Here is a 16,874-nt window from a genome sequence, read left to right as displayed (position 1 = left end):
GAAACTGCAACCAACATCATTTAGACCTCGCGAAATTTACAGTTCTAGGATTCCATGAATGTTTCTGTATGAAGACCAGTATGCAGTTTTAATTCACCCCAAACTGGTACCCTTAATGATTTTTCTGTTTGTCACCTCTAGTGCTTGCTAAAATTAAGGTCTTGTTCCAAGTTTATGGAACACGAGTAATAACTTACATCAAGTGCATTGAAAGGCACCATATCTTTTATCACGTAATATTATCTATCCTACAGATTCACTTTGACTGGGGAAAAAAATACATTCCAAATAATGCTTAATAACTGTAGTTTTTCTTTGGATATTGAATTGAGAACCCTTTTTGATTGAAATGAAAAAAATAATAATACGAAGATAAAGGTCTAATCTAATGCAGTTTCACCTAAGGTTCTGGATATGCATATCCATGAGAATATGTATTTCAAAATGTGGAACTTGATTTAAATCAATTATTTGATGAGCATCTTTTCTTGATTTAAATCAGTCCACCCCAATTCATCATAACATGCGAGCTAAGCAATGAGTGACAAGACCTCATTGCTCCATGGGCGGCTTCTCCTGTAGCTCACATCATTGATTGGTAGGACAAGGAGATGAGCTAGCCAATAGGAAAGAGAAGAAATGGAGACGGTGTGATGAGACATGGTGCGCCAACAACTCTCTGTCTCTTACGATGCCTAGGTTAGTCCCAACTAGTCACTGAAAGCAATGGAGCGGTATATAATTAAGTTGCATCAATGTCAAAATGCTTAGCCTTGGTCAACTTGCTAGAGTACCAAACACATCATCGTTATGCATTTTAACTGCCTATAAGCATTCATCCCCACATAATCAAGCTTCCACAACTCCCTATAGTGCTGTATTTTAAAGGCATTATTCTTATTTGTTTGTTTCACTTACCAACAGTATCACACGGTTCATCTTTATGTACACAGAAATCCTTCCTAAAATTGGGAGGGAAAAGAAGACAAAGCCTTAAGAAAATTGTGCTGTCAGATGCTCATTTATGCACATTTTAATCGCTTAATAAATGACAAGGCTCCTCTGTTTCAAAAAAGAACATGTGAAGGAAATCCTGAAATTATCAAATGACACTTCAACCTTAAATCTGCAATTTATTTCCCATTTAAAGTGTATGTGGCATCAGGTTGATTAGTTATCTTCCTTAATCATCTGAAATTCACAGATTTGTCAGATTTTTCATCCCCTACTGAAACTAAAGAGACTTCCGCATGGGTACTTATCCTGAGATCAGTGCTGTTCATGCATGCGTGTTACTTAATATGTCCATACACTGTTCTTAGCATTAAAGTGCAAGCCAGGGTGTCCAATTTAAGATGGATTTAACCTTTCCACCAATAAATAAATAAATAAATAAACTGTTTTGCAATATCTAAATGATCTGCAATGTAACAATAGCCATCCCCGGTTGCTCAACCAAGCTTCAATTATTTGGGGAAGATCGGATTTTTGCAAGTGAAAATGTAGATGAGCTCTAACACTGCTCTAAGTGTCCAAAATGGTACTGGGAGAATTATTTTAAGACGCTAGCAATGCAATTATTGCTGTTACCCTAGGTGGATAAAAGTGCAATAAATAAAGCAGCATTTCCTTACCCCATCTCTGGGGACAGAAGGGGAAAGAGATCTACTTTCCATGGTTTCCTCGATGTGTTGAGAACCCTGGTATACTCAAGCAGGGGAATTAGGAATCAGGGAAGACACCACATGGGAATGTAAGTTGCCCCTATCTCCAGTCCAACTGTGCTGTTTTCAGGTCACTTAGATTATCATTCATTTTTAAAAGATTACAGTCACGGAAATATTCCAGACTGGAGTATTCTCCCTAATGGGGGTCATCGTCTTGCATGGAAGCCCCAAACAACATGACTCTACAACTGTGTTTCCCAAACTTGGGTCTCCAGCTGCTTTTGGACTACAATTCCCATCATCTCTGACTACCGGACTTGCTGGCTAGAGATGATGGGAGTTGCAGTCCAAAAACAGCTGAAGACCCAAGTTGGGGAAACACAGCTCTGCAATAATAAAAAAGAGGTTATGAAAGGAAAGTATACAATTAAATATGGAAGTGTTCCCTGTTTCTAACCACTGTGCTAAATCTCAACATACAGGTGACTCTCAATTTTTGCTGGGGTTAGATTCCAGGAATAGCGTCTACAGCCAAAATCGTATATAGGACTCAGCTATACTGCCGCACATAAAACGTTTTAAGTGTGTTGTAAAGTGCATTATACAAATGTGACACTAGATGGTAATAGTGAGCTATGGCAAATTCAATATATTTTTCAAAATGTTTTTTTTAAAAAAGCATTTTCACAACTTCTTTTATATGTGTGTAGATTCCACCATAGTCAAAGCACATTGGGTTCAATATTAAGATTGACAAAGTCTTTTTCCATGAACACCTGCCCCCTTCATTTCTTTTCTTTTTTTAATTTGCCAAACATGTAAAGCTGAATGTGCACAAGTTAAATCGCGTAGCCTGCAAGTTAGCTGTACAGGATTACAATATGCCAGTATCTGCAGTACAAGAGATGGATCATGTGTTAAGGCCGATGCAAACATATTAGCAGTTAGACATAGGGTTTAATGTTTGTGAATCTGGAGGGGGAAGCCTGTGGGTGTTATGAATGCATTTACATAACTGCTCTTAAGGTTAATATCTGTTTAAAGAATGAGAAAGAAGAGAACAAATGTGAAATATAACAAGGCACAAATAGCATGGAAGTTGTACCGGTACTTTGTCAAAAAGAAAATTGAGATTTGTACATGCACACCCTAATAAGTAGAGTATATGTGGGCTGAGATGCTTTCATTCAGCTGATTTCTATCCTGGTTGAAGTAAACTTCCAAAAGTTTAATTATGAGAGTTTGGGGAAATAGAACTCTTAAGTCTTGGCAACAGTGAAGTACAATTGCATCCTGTGCAATGAGACAAATGTAAAACATTCCCTAATTTCCAAGAATAAGAACTGTATTCCTTGGAGACTAGGCTGCCCAGTAAAAGTTTATGATACTCCAGATACACCTATAAACAATTCATTATTTATTTGTGTCCTCATTTCTACTTAGGGAAGTTGCAGGAGGGTCATCGTGTAGCATCTGAATCTACAGAATGGATTGCTGCGTTGCTCTAGCAATTGTTTTTTCAAATTCTTTAAGTGACTTTATTATTAATTAGCGCCACTAAAATCTTAGTGGGCCAATGGTACAGAATGCACTGGAAAGGCTAAAAACACATTTAAATGCACATTTAATTTAAACATGTAAATGAAACCATTCGTAAGTATGTTCCTGCAAGAGGTATATAAAGGCATGCACACGATTCATATGGCCAAATTTGCCTTATATTCTGTGTCCCGTTTCCCCTCTTGATTAACTTGATTAACGCTAGCTTTCCCCCCCCCACTCTGTCTCCCCACTCAGTTTCACAGAGCCCCTCTCATCCAAAATCTTCTTCCCTTCTTCCCCCCAATGCCAGCCCCTCAATTTCTGGTCTCCCGCCTTTTGTGGAAAGCTTACAAGCAATGGCTCTTCATGGTAGGCTGGGTGATTTTCTTATCAGTAAATGTGTCTGTGAAGAAGGAAACCAGCCTGCAATCTGGAGCATTTCCCCTCTCCCTCCCACTTCTCTTTCCAAAAGAGATCAGTTCTATCAGTTGTTCCCAGTCCCTAAAATTAAAGATGGGAGTAAGCCAAGCTCAGCATTGAAGTAACATCTGAGCTTTCAGATTTTATTGTCTTCCTGTGAGTGGATCTTTCTACTCCAAATGCTTACTTTTTCTTCTTTTTCTTTGCAAGCCTATAGGGCTTGAGGACTGAATCAGTCTCTGAAACAACTGCCATCACTCAGCACAAGTATCAACCCATATCCTCGCAGTTCAGCACTGTGGTAATAAATGAGCCTTCCTCAACTTCCACCAACCCCAGGAAGCATGGTCAAAAATGGGGAATGATGGAAATTGTAGTCCAAAAACCCTGAAAGTCACCAGGTTGGGGAAGTCTGTAAAGATAAGCTGAAATAACACATTATTCTGTTCTAACTCCCATCTCATTGAGTAACCAACTAGGTATCTCCAACCCCTTGAAAGATTCCATCAATGGTGACCCCAAAAAAATTTTACACATCACCTGGGAAGACAGGCGAACTAATGCCAGTGTACTGGAAGAAGCACAGATCGCCAGTGTCGAAGCGATGGTTCTTCAACATCGACTTCGTTGGACTGGTCATGTTGTGCAGATGCCTGATTATCGTCTTCCTAAGCAACTACTCTATTCCGAATTTAAAAATGGAAAGCGTAATGCCAGTGGTCAACAAAAGAGGTTCAAAGACTGTCTCAAGTCAAATCTAAAAAAATGTAGTATAAACACCGACAATTGGGAAACACTGGCCTCCGAGCACTCCAATTGGAGAACAGCCTTTACCAAAGGTGTGGTGGACTTTGAAGACACTCGAACTCAGGACGAAAGGGAGAAACGTGCTAAGAGGAAGGCACGCTTGGTAAACCCTCACCATGATCAACTCCCACTCGGAAACCTCTGTCCCCACTGTGGAAGGACGTGCGGATCCAGAATTGGCCTCCACAGTCACTTACGGACTCACTGTTAAAACCGTGTTTATGGAAGACAATCTTACTCGGCTATGAGTGATTGCCAAAGAAGAAAGATTTGTCGAGAACTGTACTGCATATTTGGATTTCGAAGGGGCAGAGGAACCAGAGACCAAATTGCAAACATGCGCTGGATTATGGAGAAAGCTAGAGAGTTCCAGAAAGACATCTACTTCTGCTTCATTGACTATGCAAAAGCCTTTGATTGTATCGACCACAGCAAACTATGACAAGTTCTTAAAGAAATGGGAGTGCCTGATCAGCTCATCTGTCTCCTGAGAAATCTCTATGTGGCACAAGAAGCTACAGTTAGAACTGGATATGGAACAACTGATTGGTTCAAAATTGGGAAAGGAGTACGGCAAGGCTGTATATTGTCTCCCTGCTTATTTAACTTATATGCAGAATTCATCATGCGAAGGCTGGGCTGGATGAATCCCAAGCCAGAATTAAGATCGCCGGAAGAAATATCAACAACCTCAGATATGCAGATGACACAACCTTGATGGCAGAAAGTGAGGAGGAATTAAAGAACCTTTTAATGAGGGTGAAAGAAGAGAGCGCAAAATATGGTCTGAAGCTCAACATCAAAAAAACGAAGATCATGGCCACTGGGCCCATCACCTCCTGGCAAATAGAAGGGGAAGAAATGGAGGCAGTGAGAGATTTTACTTTCTTGGGCTCCATGATCACTGCAGATGGTGACAGCAGTCGCGAAATTAAAAGGCGCCTGCTCCTTGGGAGAAAGACGATGGCAAACCTAGACAGCATCTTAAAAAGCAGAGACATCACCTTGCCAACAAAAGTCCGTATAGTTAAAGCCATGGTTTCCCCAGTAGTAATGTATGGAAGTGAGAGCTGGACCATAAAGAAGGCTGATCGCCAAAGAACTGATGCTTTTGAATTATGGTGCTGGAGGAGACTCTTGAGAGTCCCATGGACTGCAAGAAGATCAAATGTATCCATTCTGAAGGAAATCAGCCCTGAGAGCTCACTGGAAGGACAGATCATGAAGCTGAGGCTCCAATACTTTGGCCACCTCATGAGAAGAGAAGACTCCCTGGAAAAGACCCTGATGTTAGGAAAGATGGAGGGCACAAGAAGAAGGGGATGACAGAGGACGAGATGATTGGACAGTGTCCTCGAAGCTACAAACATGAGTCTGACGAAACTGCAGGAGGCAGTGGAAGACAGGAGTGCCTGGCGTGCTCTGGTCCACGGGGTCACGAAGAGTCGGACACGACTAAACAACTAAACAACAACAAGTACTGCATATTCCATGTGGAAGTGATAATAAGGGATACTTTGGGATCTTCTATTATCAGGTCAAGCAATTATAATTTGCAAGTGATTTACCAAGCTTCTAGAGGGGATAATAGTCCTTCAAATAGGAGCAAAATCTAACTTTTAGGAGATTTATGGCAGTTTTCTGAAGCTTAAATGAGGTGACTAATGGCAGAAAAGAATCTGAGGCAAGAATGGGCACCTGCTAGTCTGTCGATTCCATAAATTACACTTTACTCATAAACTAAAACTTATTAAATACAGGGGTAGAAGAGGTCCTTAGGGCAATGCAAAGCCTAATTATTCAGCTACTCCATATAAAGCCTACTAATATGCAGGAATCTCTTCAAAGAAACATATAAAACAGGCAGGTATGGAAAGGGTGAGATGCATAGCAAATGACAAAGAAATACGGCAGGGAAGGATGGTACAGGAAAATCTCACGTGGACTTAATATTAAATCTTCCAGAACTACGTCTTTCTGCTCAGCCCAGATACGATGTGTCATAACTCTAGATTTAAAATGAAGGTTCCATATATAAGTACAAAAGAAAAGTTGGGGGACTTTACTAGCAAGTACCTCATTTCTATGTCAGTTAGGCAAAGAGTCCACGTTAGAAGGAGATATTCACGTTTAAAATGGCCCATTTTTCCTTTGATTTTACGTGAGGGCTTCCGAAGGATGAGAAGCTTCCATGCTTCATAAAACCATTGATTCACAGCACATCATATGCATGTTTCTTCGTTGGACTTACTTCCTAGTTAGGGGGTTAGGTTTACAACATCAACGTTGCAATGGTATTAGGCTTTCTTTATTCTTTCTTTACTGTTATCATCATCATTACTTGTGAGCTCTGCTTTGATGCCATGAAATAGAACAAGAGCTTATCTGTATGCTTATCTGGAGAGCATACCATTGCCATATGTGGAAGTGACTAGTGTTATTTATTTATTTTTGAATATTTAGGACACAACGACTAGGGCTTTAAATATATATTTCCCATACTTTCTACCCAAAGGTTTGCATCCTTGGGTAGCTCGACTAGAACCATCTCCGGACTTTATTATTTTTAATGTTCAAGGGTTCCTGTCAATGTATTTCCCCCTACGGAAGAATCCAGTGTTTGTCAGATGGCAGTGGTGGTTGCTCGTGAGTAACCAGGCAGGACTCAGACCTGTCTTTTACAGGTTTTATTTTGGTGCAAACTATTTACAGTGTAGAGCCACAAGTTCCTGTCTGCCTCAATCGCTAGCAGAATCCGGGAGTGGTTGTTTCCTGGACCTCCCCCAACATAACAGTCTCGTTACTCCCAGCCTTTTCCTTCCCTCTTTACGCTTTAGACCTCTGCGCAGGGTGGGCAATGGAAGGGGCGTGCTTCCCTCATGGCTGGCTTGGCCAGGAGGCCAAGGGAGCTGAGGCTCCCTGCAGCATCCTCTGGTCCTTTTACCTCTTCCCCACTGGAAGTGGGGCTTTCCTCATCACCAGAAGAAGAACTGCTTCGCAAGATTTTCGGAGGCTCCCTGTAACACAACTGCCCCTCTGTTTCCCGCCCCTGTTCGATGGCAGTCCCCTGACAGTGTTCTAGCCCAAATAGGTGTCTCGGGTAACCTGCTAAGTTGAGCTACCATCAAATGAAGAACTTAAGAAGTTCTGGAACCAATAAGGTAAAGGTAAAGGTACCCCTGCCCGAGCGGGCCAGTCTTGACAGACTCTGGGGTTTGTGCGCCCATCTCACATCTATTGGCCGGGGGCCAGCGCTGTCCGGGGACACTTCCGGGTCACGTGGCCAGCGTGACAACGCTGCTCTGGCGAGCCAGAGCCGCACACGGAACGCCGTTTACAGCTCTCTAATTAGAAATCTAAGCATGCATTCCTGAGTTCAGCTGAGATATTTGGGACTGAGATACCAATATTTCTTTTTGAGCCATACAACAGGTTGAGGGTTTCCTGTAGGGAACAACTGACCGCCATTTCCCACATCTTCCTGAGTATATGTATGGGCATTTATATATGCATTCAACAGAGCAGGCTTACTGGAAATAAGATGTGCATTTCTTATATCCCCATCTGCCTTGCTCATTCTACTCAGCCTGAGTACCCACTGAGTGCCTGGACCAAGTGGAGGGAGGAGGACAAATGGGGTCAGTGCACACAGATTTTTCATTCCAGCAAATTGCCTGGCATACTGAGAGTCCTATGCTGGGGTGTGACTGGGGTCCTCCTATGATTCTTCAACATCAACTTCGTTGGACTGGTCGTGTTGTTCGGTGGCCTGATGATTGTCTTCCAAAGCAACTACTCTATTCCAAACTTAAAAATGGAAAGCGTAATGCTGGTGGTCCACAAAAGAGGTTCAAAGACTCTCTCAAGCAAATCTTAAAAAATGTAGTATAAAAACCGACAACTGGGAAACACTGGCCTGCAAGCGCTCCAATTGGAGAAGAGCCTTTACCAAAGGTGTCATGGGCTTTGAAGACACTCAAACTCAGGACACAAGGGAGAAACATGCTAGGAGGAAAGCACGCTTGGCAAATTCACACCATGAAACCAATGTCGCCACTGTGGAAGGACGTGTGGATCCAGAATTGGCCTCCACAGTCACTTATGGACTCATTTTTAAAACCATGTTTATAGAAGACAATCTTACTCGACTATGAGTGATCGCCAAAGAATGCTGAGAAACCCTCTCAACAGGAGGACTGTGTCTGAGGATTGCATCAGATCCATGCCTACAATATCTAAAAGCACCATTCATTTATCTCCCTGCGAAATAAATGAAGCTTTTTAAGAGTTTAACTTCACCCAAATGATGCCTCTTCTTTGGAATTGCTTCCCATTTCTTTGTCCCATTTCTTTCAAACCTTTTATTGGCATCACGTACAAATATCCAAAACAAATCAATACAGAATTATCACTTCCCCAGTGGCACAAAACATTTGCTAAAAGAAAGGAGGCAGAGCGGTCTATTTCTTTGTCACATCACCATCACCTCTAGAATTTACAGATTTGCACAGCAATAAAAAATACCAGCTGTGATACTTGCATCAACAAAACCAGTGCCACGACCGCTTCCCCTCTGTGAGGGATTCATGGAGATTTAGTCCTTACAGGCATCAGATTTTGGGGAGTCAACTTCCCAAGCAACATGCTTTCCAAACAGCATGGACCTTATTAGCTTCTGCTGCAGTTTGTACGCCTAATGCCTAATTTCTCCACTTAGCCAGCAAAATCTCACATTTTGTATCTCTGCTGGGTTAGGGTGGCGGGAGAATTGCTTGCCTATGCTCTATTCTTTATCTTAAAGCATTTCTTAGTAGTAAGGATCATTATCCCAGCATGCCCATAATGATAATTACGCAGTCTTTAAAAACACAGCAATCTGTATATCAAATAATAATGAATGCTATAAAAACTAGGAGGGAATAAGCATACTACAATACCATTTTGAACACTATGGAGCTCCTAGTAAGAACACCTGTTTAAACAGGGTTTTTTAAAATATGAATTCTGAGATTCTCTATTAATTTACCACAGGTCTATATATTTCATGCCCACAGAAAGCAAGGCAACATGAATCAAGAACCTGTGGATATCACACTTTCATTGCCATATGCTAGTCTTCTTTCACTACCATGGGAATGAGAGAGGCTGGCAGAAATTGCTGTCAAAGTGAAGAGTTCAAATGAACTTTGAGACGCACCGCATTGAAAGTTCAAAGAGGCTGAAGTCAAAATAGTTCATCCTCAGATCTGTGTAGAATAGAGATGGGGAACTTGAGACCTACCAGATGTTGCTGACTCATGTTATCCTTGACCACTGAACATGCTGGCTGGTGGGAGGTGGGACGCAATAACATCTGGATGGTCTTGGCTTCCCTACCCCTGACGTATAATATAAGTAAATCAAATGGCCCCAAAACAAATTGTCATTCGGAACCAGTTAACTGGCTGTGCGGAGAAGAAAGATGAGTGGGGAAAAGCGATTTCCCTCAAGCGAGGGAAAGGGCGATGGTGAATGAATTAAGAAGTCAGGTACCAGTACGCTAAGAATACTGGAATGCTTCTGTTCTGTCCTTTGAGATGCTCCTTCATGATTCTGCAAGCCTGTTTCCCTTTTAATGCTCCTCACATAAACAGACATAGATAATATACAGTGGTGCCTCGCAAGACGAAAATAATCCGTTCCGCGAGTCTCTTCGTCTAGCGGTTTTTTCATCTTGCGAAGCAACCCTATTAGCGGCTTAGCGCTATTAGCGGTTTAGCGGCTATTAAAGGCTTAGCGGCTTAGCGGCTAAAAGGCTATTAGCGGCTTAGCGGCTTGGAAAAAGGGGGGAGCAAAAAAAATCGCAAGATTCGCAAGACGTTTTCGTCTTGCGAATCAAGCCCATAGGGAAATTCGTCTTGCGAAGCGCATCGAAAAACGGAAAACCCTTTCGTCTAGCGGGTTTTTCGTCTTGCAAGGCGTTCGTCTTGCGGGGCACCACTGTATGTACAAATACTGCAGGCATCCAAATATCTAAGTCAGTTCTTTCTTTTTTAAAACAAAAAAGCAAAAAACGAGATAGTGTAGAAGACATCTTGTTTCTCCATCACACCTGAGGAAGGGGAACACTAAACACTGTGGGCTTAAGTGGTTTCTGTTCATCTTTTGAGGTGTTTCCCGACCCCCTTCATTCCTGCATCTGACGCCTTTATTTTTGTTTTTGTTTTATTTTATTTTTGGCCTGTTTGCTTCATTTTGGGGATTTCCATCAGGGATCAATTCATCAGAGTGCCTACATAATGCTGCATGAGGTTCACGGCCATTAACCAAAGGGACAAAAACTTGCAACTCACCTTGTGATTAATATGGCTGCGTCTACTGGTGACACATCTTCACCCCAGCTTGTTGACATCTCTAAATGGATGTCATTTTTCTTACCAAATTCTTCATGTTGCCATTTGCAGAAACTCTCCAGCATTTTTTCACCATGATGTCCAATATACATGTCAGCCTAAAAGGTGTAATGTTTCACTTGTTGTAACATATGTATCTACATGGCTTTTTAAAGCAAAAGAGAGTGTGTGTGTTTTAAAGACTTCTAAAAACATACAACAGAGAATTTTGTCATTCTATAAATATTCAAATATTGGTTGCTATTCCACAATCAATATTAAAACATCTATTTCATTGCAACAAACATAATGTTCCCCCTTCCAGCTGACTACAAACATGTGTAATTAAAAGTCTGACTCATCTAAACTTTAGATTCTCTAAATATTTTTGTTTGCATCGGGGAATTTGGATAAATAGAACCATACTGTTTACAGAGCTGTTTGACCTAAATTACATATTTGTGACTTAAAAGACACATACACAAAATGTTCTATACACCTTCAAACAGCTTCAGAGATTTAAGTGCATCTTCCCTTAACATTAACCTAAAAATAATATCCTCATGTTGTTTCGTACAGCCATGCTGTAATTGTGTTTGTTTCAACCAAGGAAGACCTCACTATCTTCCTCACATTATTTTACCAATCCCCACTGTGTATTTGAAGCTGCTCATGACATTGAAATAGCTGAGGAAACCTACTCAGGTGAAAGCTTTTGTGCTTGTGATTGATGGGACACATAGCTCTGTCGGTAGAGCACGAGACTCATAATCTCAGAGTCATGGGTTTGAACCTCATGTTGGGCAAAAGACTCCTGCATTGCACAGGGTTTCAACCACAGTTCTGTGATTCTATGAATGGAGGTTTCCAAACATAATTTGTAAAGTAAAGGTAAAGGGACCCCTGACCATTAGGTCCAGTCGTGACCGACTCTGGGGTTGCGGCGCTCATCTCGCTTTATTGGCCGAGGGAGCCGGCGTACAGCTTCCGGGTCATGTGGCCAGCATGACTAAGCCGCTTCTGGCGAACCAGAGCAGTGCATGGAAACGCCGTTTACCTCACCACCGGAGTGGTACCTATTTATCTACTTGCACTTTGATGTGCTTTCAAACTGCTAGGTTGGGAGGAGCAGGGACCGAGCAACGGGAGCTCACCCTGTCACGGGGATTCGAACCGCCGACCTTCTAATCAGCAAGTCCTAGGCTCTGTGGTTTAACCCACAGTGCCACCCGCGTCCCACATAATTTGTAGTAAGTACCAATAACTAGGCACAAGGCACAACTCGCTGCTGTTAAGCAGGGGGGTTATGTAGTGTGTCACCAGACAGAACGGCTACAAGGAGCTGCCTGCTTCCCTTTTGAGCACCTCTGCTAAAAGCGGAGAGATGTTTTTCACTGCTTAAGAAAGCTTCACCAAAATGTGTCCTCCCTTATCATTTCCACCCAACCTTATAATTTAAGAGTGCATGTCCTTTATCTGTACAGATGTCTATTCTAAATAATAATTATAATAATAATACATTTAATGCAGGTTAATTCTGTGTCTAGGGCAACTGTCTACCAGCTCCATCTGGTACGCAGGCTAAGACCCTACCTGCCCACGGATTGTCTCGCCAGAGTAGTGCATGCTCTGGTTATCTCCCGCTTGGATTACTGCAATGCGCTCTGCGTGAGGCTACCTTTGAAGGTGACTCTGAAACTGCAATTAATCCAGAATGCGTCAGCTAGACTGGTGACTGGGAGTGGCCACCGGGACCACATAACACCAGTCCTGAGAGATCTGCATTGGCTCACAGTATGTTTCCGAGCACAATTCAAAGTGCTGGTGTTGACTTTTAAAGCCCTAAATGGCCTCAGTCCTGTATACCTGAAGGAGCGTCTCCACCCTCATCGTTCAGCCTGGACACTGAGATCCAGCTCCGAGGGCCTTCGCCCTCATTGCGAGAAGTGAGGTTACAGGGAACCAGACAGAGGGCCTTCACACCCTGTGGAACACCCTCCCCTCAGATGTGAAGGAAATAAGCAGCTATCCTATCTTTAAAAGACATCTGAAGGCAGCCCTGTTCAGGGAAGTTTTTAATATTTAATGCTGTATTGTTTTTAACACTTGATTGGGAGCCGCCCAGAGTGGCTGGGGAAACTCACCCAGATGGGTGGGGTATAAATAATAAATTATTATTATTATTATTATTATTATTATTATTATTATTATTATCACATGGAAAAGGTAAATGCAGTACTTTCTTACTGGAGTCTCATGAAGCAAAACAAGCTTAGTCACTCGAAGGTTCACTCGAATCCCAAGGCTCTTGTGTTGGAAAAGATTGAACACCTAAAATAAAATGGATTAAAATAACATTTCAGAATTGTAAAATGACAATCACAAATCTACTTTGGCAGTCTGATGAGTTCTGAGTGTTTTATACAACAATTTTATATAACAATTGGGTCTGGGCAATACACAAACACAGTCTCCATGTTCGGAACAACTCCATCATCTGGTTTTTTTTGGGGGGGGGGCAGAGAGCTGATCTTCGTTTGCACACACAGAACAACTTTCTTTGATGGAATTAGAAGCTCATGTTCACATCCAAGCACACAGAGCACTTTATGTAAGTGAGAGTGGAACGTACTGTTGACTCCTTAATATTTTGTTCCTGAATGTTCAAGGAATGTCATAGTGTACTAATGTAAGAAGGCTAGGCTGGGGGGAAAGCAGCACTGTTACATCTCACAAGACATCTATGGAAGCCTAACGAGAAGGGCCAAAAAAGCTGAGGACTCTGACCCACACTAGGACACCACCTTCCAATCCTAATGACTTATACAATTAAGCTATGTTCTGCGCTTTACTGAACTTCAAACTACCGCATTTTTCGCTCTATAGGACGCACCCGACAATAGGACACACCTTGTTTTAGAGGGGGAGAACAAGAAAAAAAATCTCCCCCTCTCTGCTCAGCGCCCCTTCAGCGAAGTGGCAGGAGAAACGGAGCCCCTTCCATTTCTCCTCCCGCTTCGCTGAAGGGGCGCTGCGCAGCTCTCCCTCTCTGCTGAAGCCAGGAGAGTCTTGCTCTCCCGGCTTCAGCAAAAGGAACTCGAAGCCTCCAGAGCGCAGCAGGAGTTCCTGCTGCGCTCCGGAGGCTTCAGGCAGCTATCCCTGAAGCCTGGAGAATGAGAGGGGTCAGTGCGCACCAATCCCTCTCGCTCTCTAGGCTTCAGCGAAAGCAACGCAAAGCCTCCGGAGCGGGGAGGGAGCGCTCCCTCTGCGCTTCGGAGGCTTTGCTTTGCTATCGCTGAAGCCAAGGAGCCTGCATTCGCTCCATAGGATGCACACACATTTCCCCTTAATTTTTGGAGGGGAAAAAGTGTATCCTACAGAGCGAAAAATGCGGTAATTTAAATTGACGGTAGAGTAGACCAACTGGGATAAATGGCAGCCATTCACTTACATTCATAGTTTGCAATGGGTATGACTTAGCTGGCGATCACCCAGCGTATTATCTTTACAGAAAGTCTCAACGTTCCCTACCATATTTAGAATCGTTAGGATAAATCGTCTAGCTGCATCAGCCCCGTGATAGGAAATCATAGCCGGATCTGCAACAACTACAGTCTCCACATTATATTCTTGAGGTAATTTATAGGAATATCTTTTTCCTCGTCCGCTTTCTGTTCCTTTTTGGCTCTTGGGTAGTCTTTTCTCTGCAACAGAAACAAGTAGTAGACAAATGATCGCGTAAAGATGCTTTATACTGAGTTATGCTATTGGACCATCTCTATCTGGAGATGCTAGGGTTCTTCTGTATCCGAATATATGCTCTGTGATTGACAGAAAGGCATCCTAGCCATTTTTAGCAAAAAAATGTTTCACTGGGATACATGTTTTATGGCTTTTGTTCAAACCTCTAGTGATTATCAACTTATAAATGAAATATTTACCAACCATGGGTTATACAATGCTAATGAATATAACGTTACACTTCCTGCTCAGGGCTGGATTTAGGTTTGATGATGCCCTAAGCTATTGAAGGTAATGGAACCCTTTATATGTCCAGCTGTCCTTGTCGCTGTTTTTTGTGTTGAGTATATGCTATATGGTAATTTATGGACCTAATAGCTCCATAAATGGGATGCGGGTGGCGCTGTGGTCTAAATCACAGAGTCCAGGTCTTGCTGATTAGGAGTTTGGCGTTTCGAATCCCTGAGACGGGGTGAGCTCCCATTGCTCAGTCCCTGCTCCTGCCCACCTAGCAGTTTGAAAGCACGTCAAAGTGCAAGGAGATAAATAGGTACCACTCCGGCGGGAAGGTAAACGGCGTTTCCGTGCGCTGCTCTGGTTCGCCAGAAGCAGCTTAGTCATGTTGGCCACATGACCCAGAAGCTGTCTGCGGACAAATGCCGGCTCCATTGGCCAGTAAAGTGAGATGAGCGCCGCAACCCCAGAGTCGTCCGTGACTCGACTTAACTGTCAGGGGTACCTTTACTTTTATCTTTAATAGCTCCATACACAACACAAAACACTGTTGCTGTGTGTAGGTTTATTTTATTTTTTATCATATTTTGGAAATGTACATCCAGGCTTTTTCCCCTTAATTTTTTGGGGGGGCCCAAGAAAGTGGGGCCCTAAGCTATAGTTGTTTAGCTTATACATAAATCCGGCACTGTTCCTGCTCTAAACTTTTAGAGTAATTGGCATGTCTGCTCATTCTAGTCATGCTCATATGTCCAACCGGATAATCGACCGATCTCAATAATCAATTAACTGCTTAACACAAGTTCCAGCGCATTTGATGGGTTTATGGGGCTTCACATTTCCCTGGTTTTTAATGCTGCCAACTTTGCTCTATAGCAGATTCCCCTGAACTAAGACTAATGAGCTACACATAGTTCACTTAATATTTTTCCTGTAGAAGCAGGAACATATTGTAGATTTAGCAGCAACATGCTTCCACAAGATCAAAAATCAGAAGCTACACGTATATTTTTTATCATTAATTCAACCTCAGCTCTGTGAATCAATCACAGCTCCCTAAAATCTGTGAAGTTAAATAAGCATCTGTGAAGTTAAATAAAAAATGCGGGAGGTGGATTCTCATGTTGCAAGTACACACTAAATTATAATTTCTATTCCAAAATAGGAATCATAAGTATTTCCAATCTCATCTTTATTTTTCTTAGTCATGGGATGCAATAAAATAATCAAAATTGCTTTCCTAGAAACTGGCAAGAAACATTTATGGACAATAACTTAAAAAGTGTTCAGAAGAAGGATGGAGAATGCTAATAAAACAATATGGCGCTTTCATCTTCCCCACCCCCATCCAACTTGCAGATATAAAAGAATCACAGTTCAGTAGTTAAGCTTGCTAAGGGGGAAAATGCTTAAAAACTAAAGGAAATATCCCTATGTGATAAAATGTTAGTGAAAATACTTTTACTCCATCCCCTCTGCAAGTCTATTAATGCTGGTGTTTCTGAGTACTTTGCACTGGGTTTTAATTTTATTTTTTTAATTTACAACAAAAAGGCCATTATGTATACAACTGTCACATTTAATAGCCTTCTTCCATTTCAAGAGATGACTGGTTCCAGCAACATTCTCTGTTTAAAATTGCTCTACTTCCCCCTTTGGTCTCTCAGTAGGAACCCTAGAAAGCTGAAGAGCATCTTTGAATGCAAGCAATGCCTACGGAGGAACTGCGAAAACAGACCACACAGATGAGGAAGAAAACAAAAAAGGGTCTTTGTGTGGGAGTCTTTCAAAACACACACACAAAATAACCAAAAACAATGATAGCTCCTAAAGATGTTATTATGAGCTAAACACATGGAAAGATGGAAACTGCTGTCATTTGATTTGGGCAAAAGGGTAAAATAAATGTTTTTTAAACTGCTCAAGGTGAGGTTCCACAGGCAGGGAAACGTGATTTGTGTCCATACCTGCCACTTTTGAAAATCCAGGAGGAGGAGAAAGAGTCTCTTATCCCCACGATTTCATTCATAACAGCAGTAGCATTAGTAATAATAAATGACATGGGAGATGAAGCACACATTTTGACATCATC

The 16,874-nt window shown here is 42.0% G+C and overlaps 1 protein-coding gene across 2 annotated transcripts in view; it reads right to left on the bottom strand.

The window, feature by feature from the left end:
- The window catches only part of ADAMTS19 (ADAM metallopeptidase with thrombospondin type 1 motif 19), a 135,875-nt gene that overhangs the window by 77,934 nt on the left and 41,067 nt on the right, over nucleotides 1-16,874 (bottom strand). For both annotated transcript variants that reach the window (XM_082191541.1, XM_082191542.1), the window contains exons 4-7: nucleotides 14,339-14,511; nucleotides 13,055-13,138; nucleotides 10,769-10,926; nucleotides 919-962 (exon numbers count right to left, since the gene is read on the bottom strand). In XM_082191541.1, the coding sequence (XP_082047667.1) occupies nucleotides 919-962; nucleotides 10,769-10,926; nucleotides 13,055-13,138; nucleotides 14,339-14,511 (459 nt within the window). The remainder of the gene's footprint in view (nucleotides 1-918; nucleotides 963-10,768; nucleotides 10,927-13,054; nucleotides 13,139-14,338; nucleotides 14,512-16,874) is intronic.

Source organism: Podarcis vaucheri (assembly GCF_965113315.1).
Source record: "Podarcis vaucheri genome assembly, chromosome: 11".
NCBI classification, from domain to species: Eukaryota; Metazoa; Chordata; class Lepidosauria; order Squamata; family Lacertidae; genus Podarcis; species Podarcis vaucheri.
Note: the sequence above shows the minus strand (reverse complement) of the source record. Positions and strands in the feature narration are given on the sequence as shown.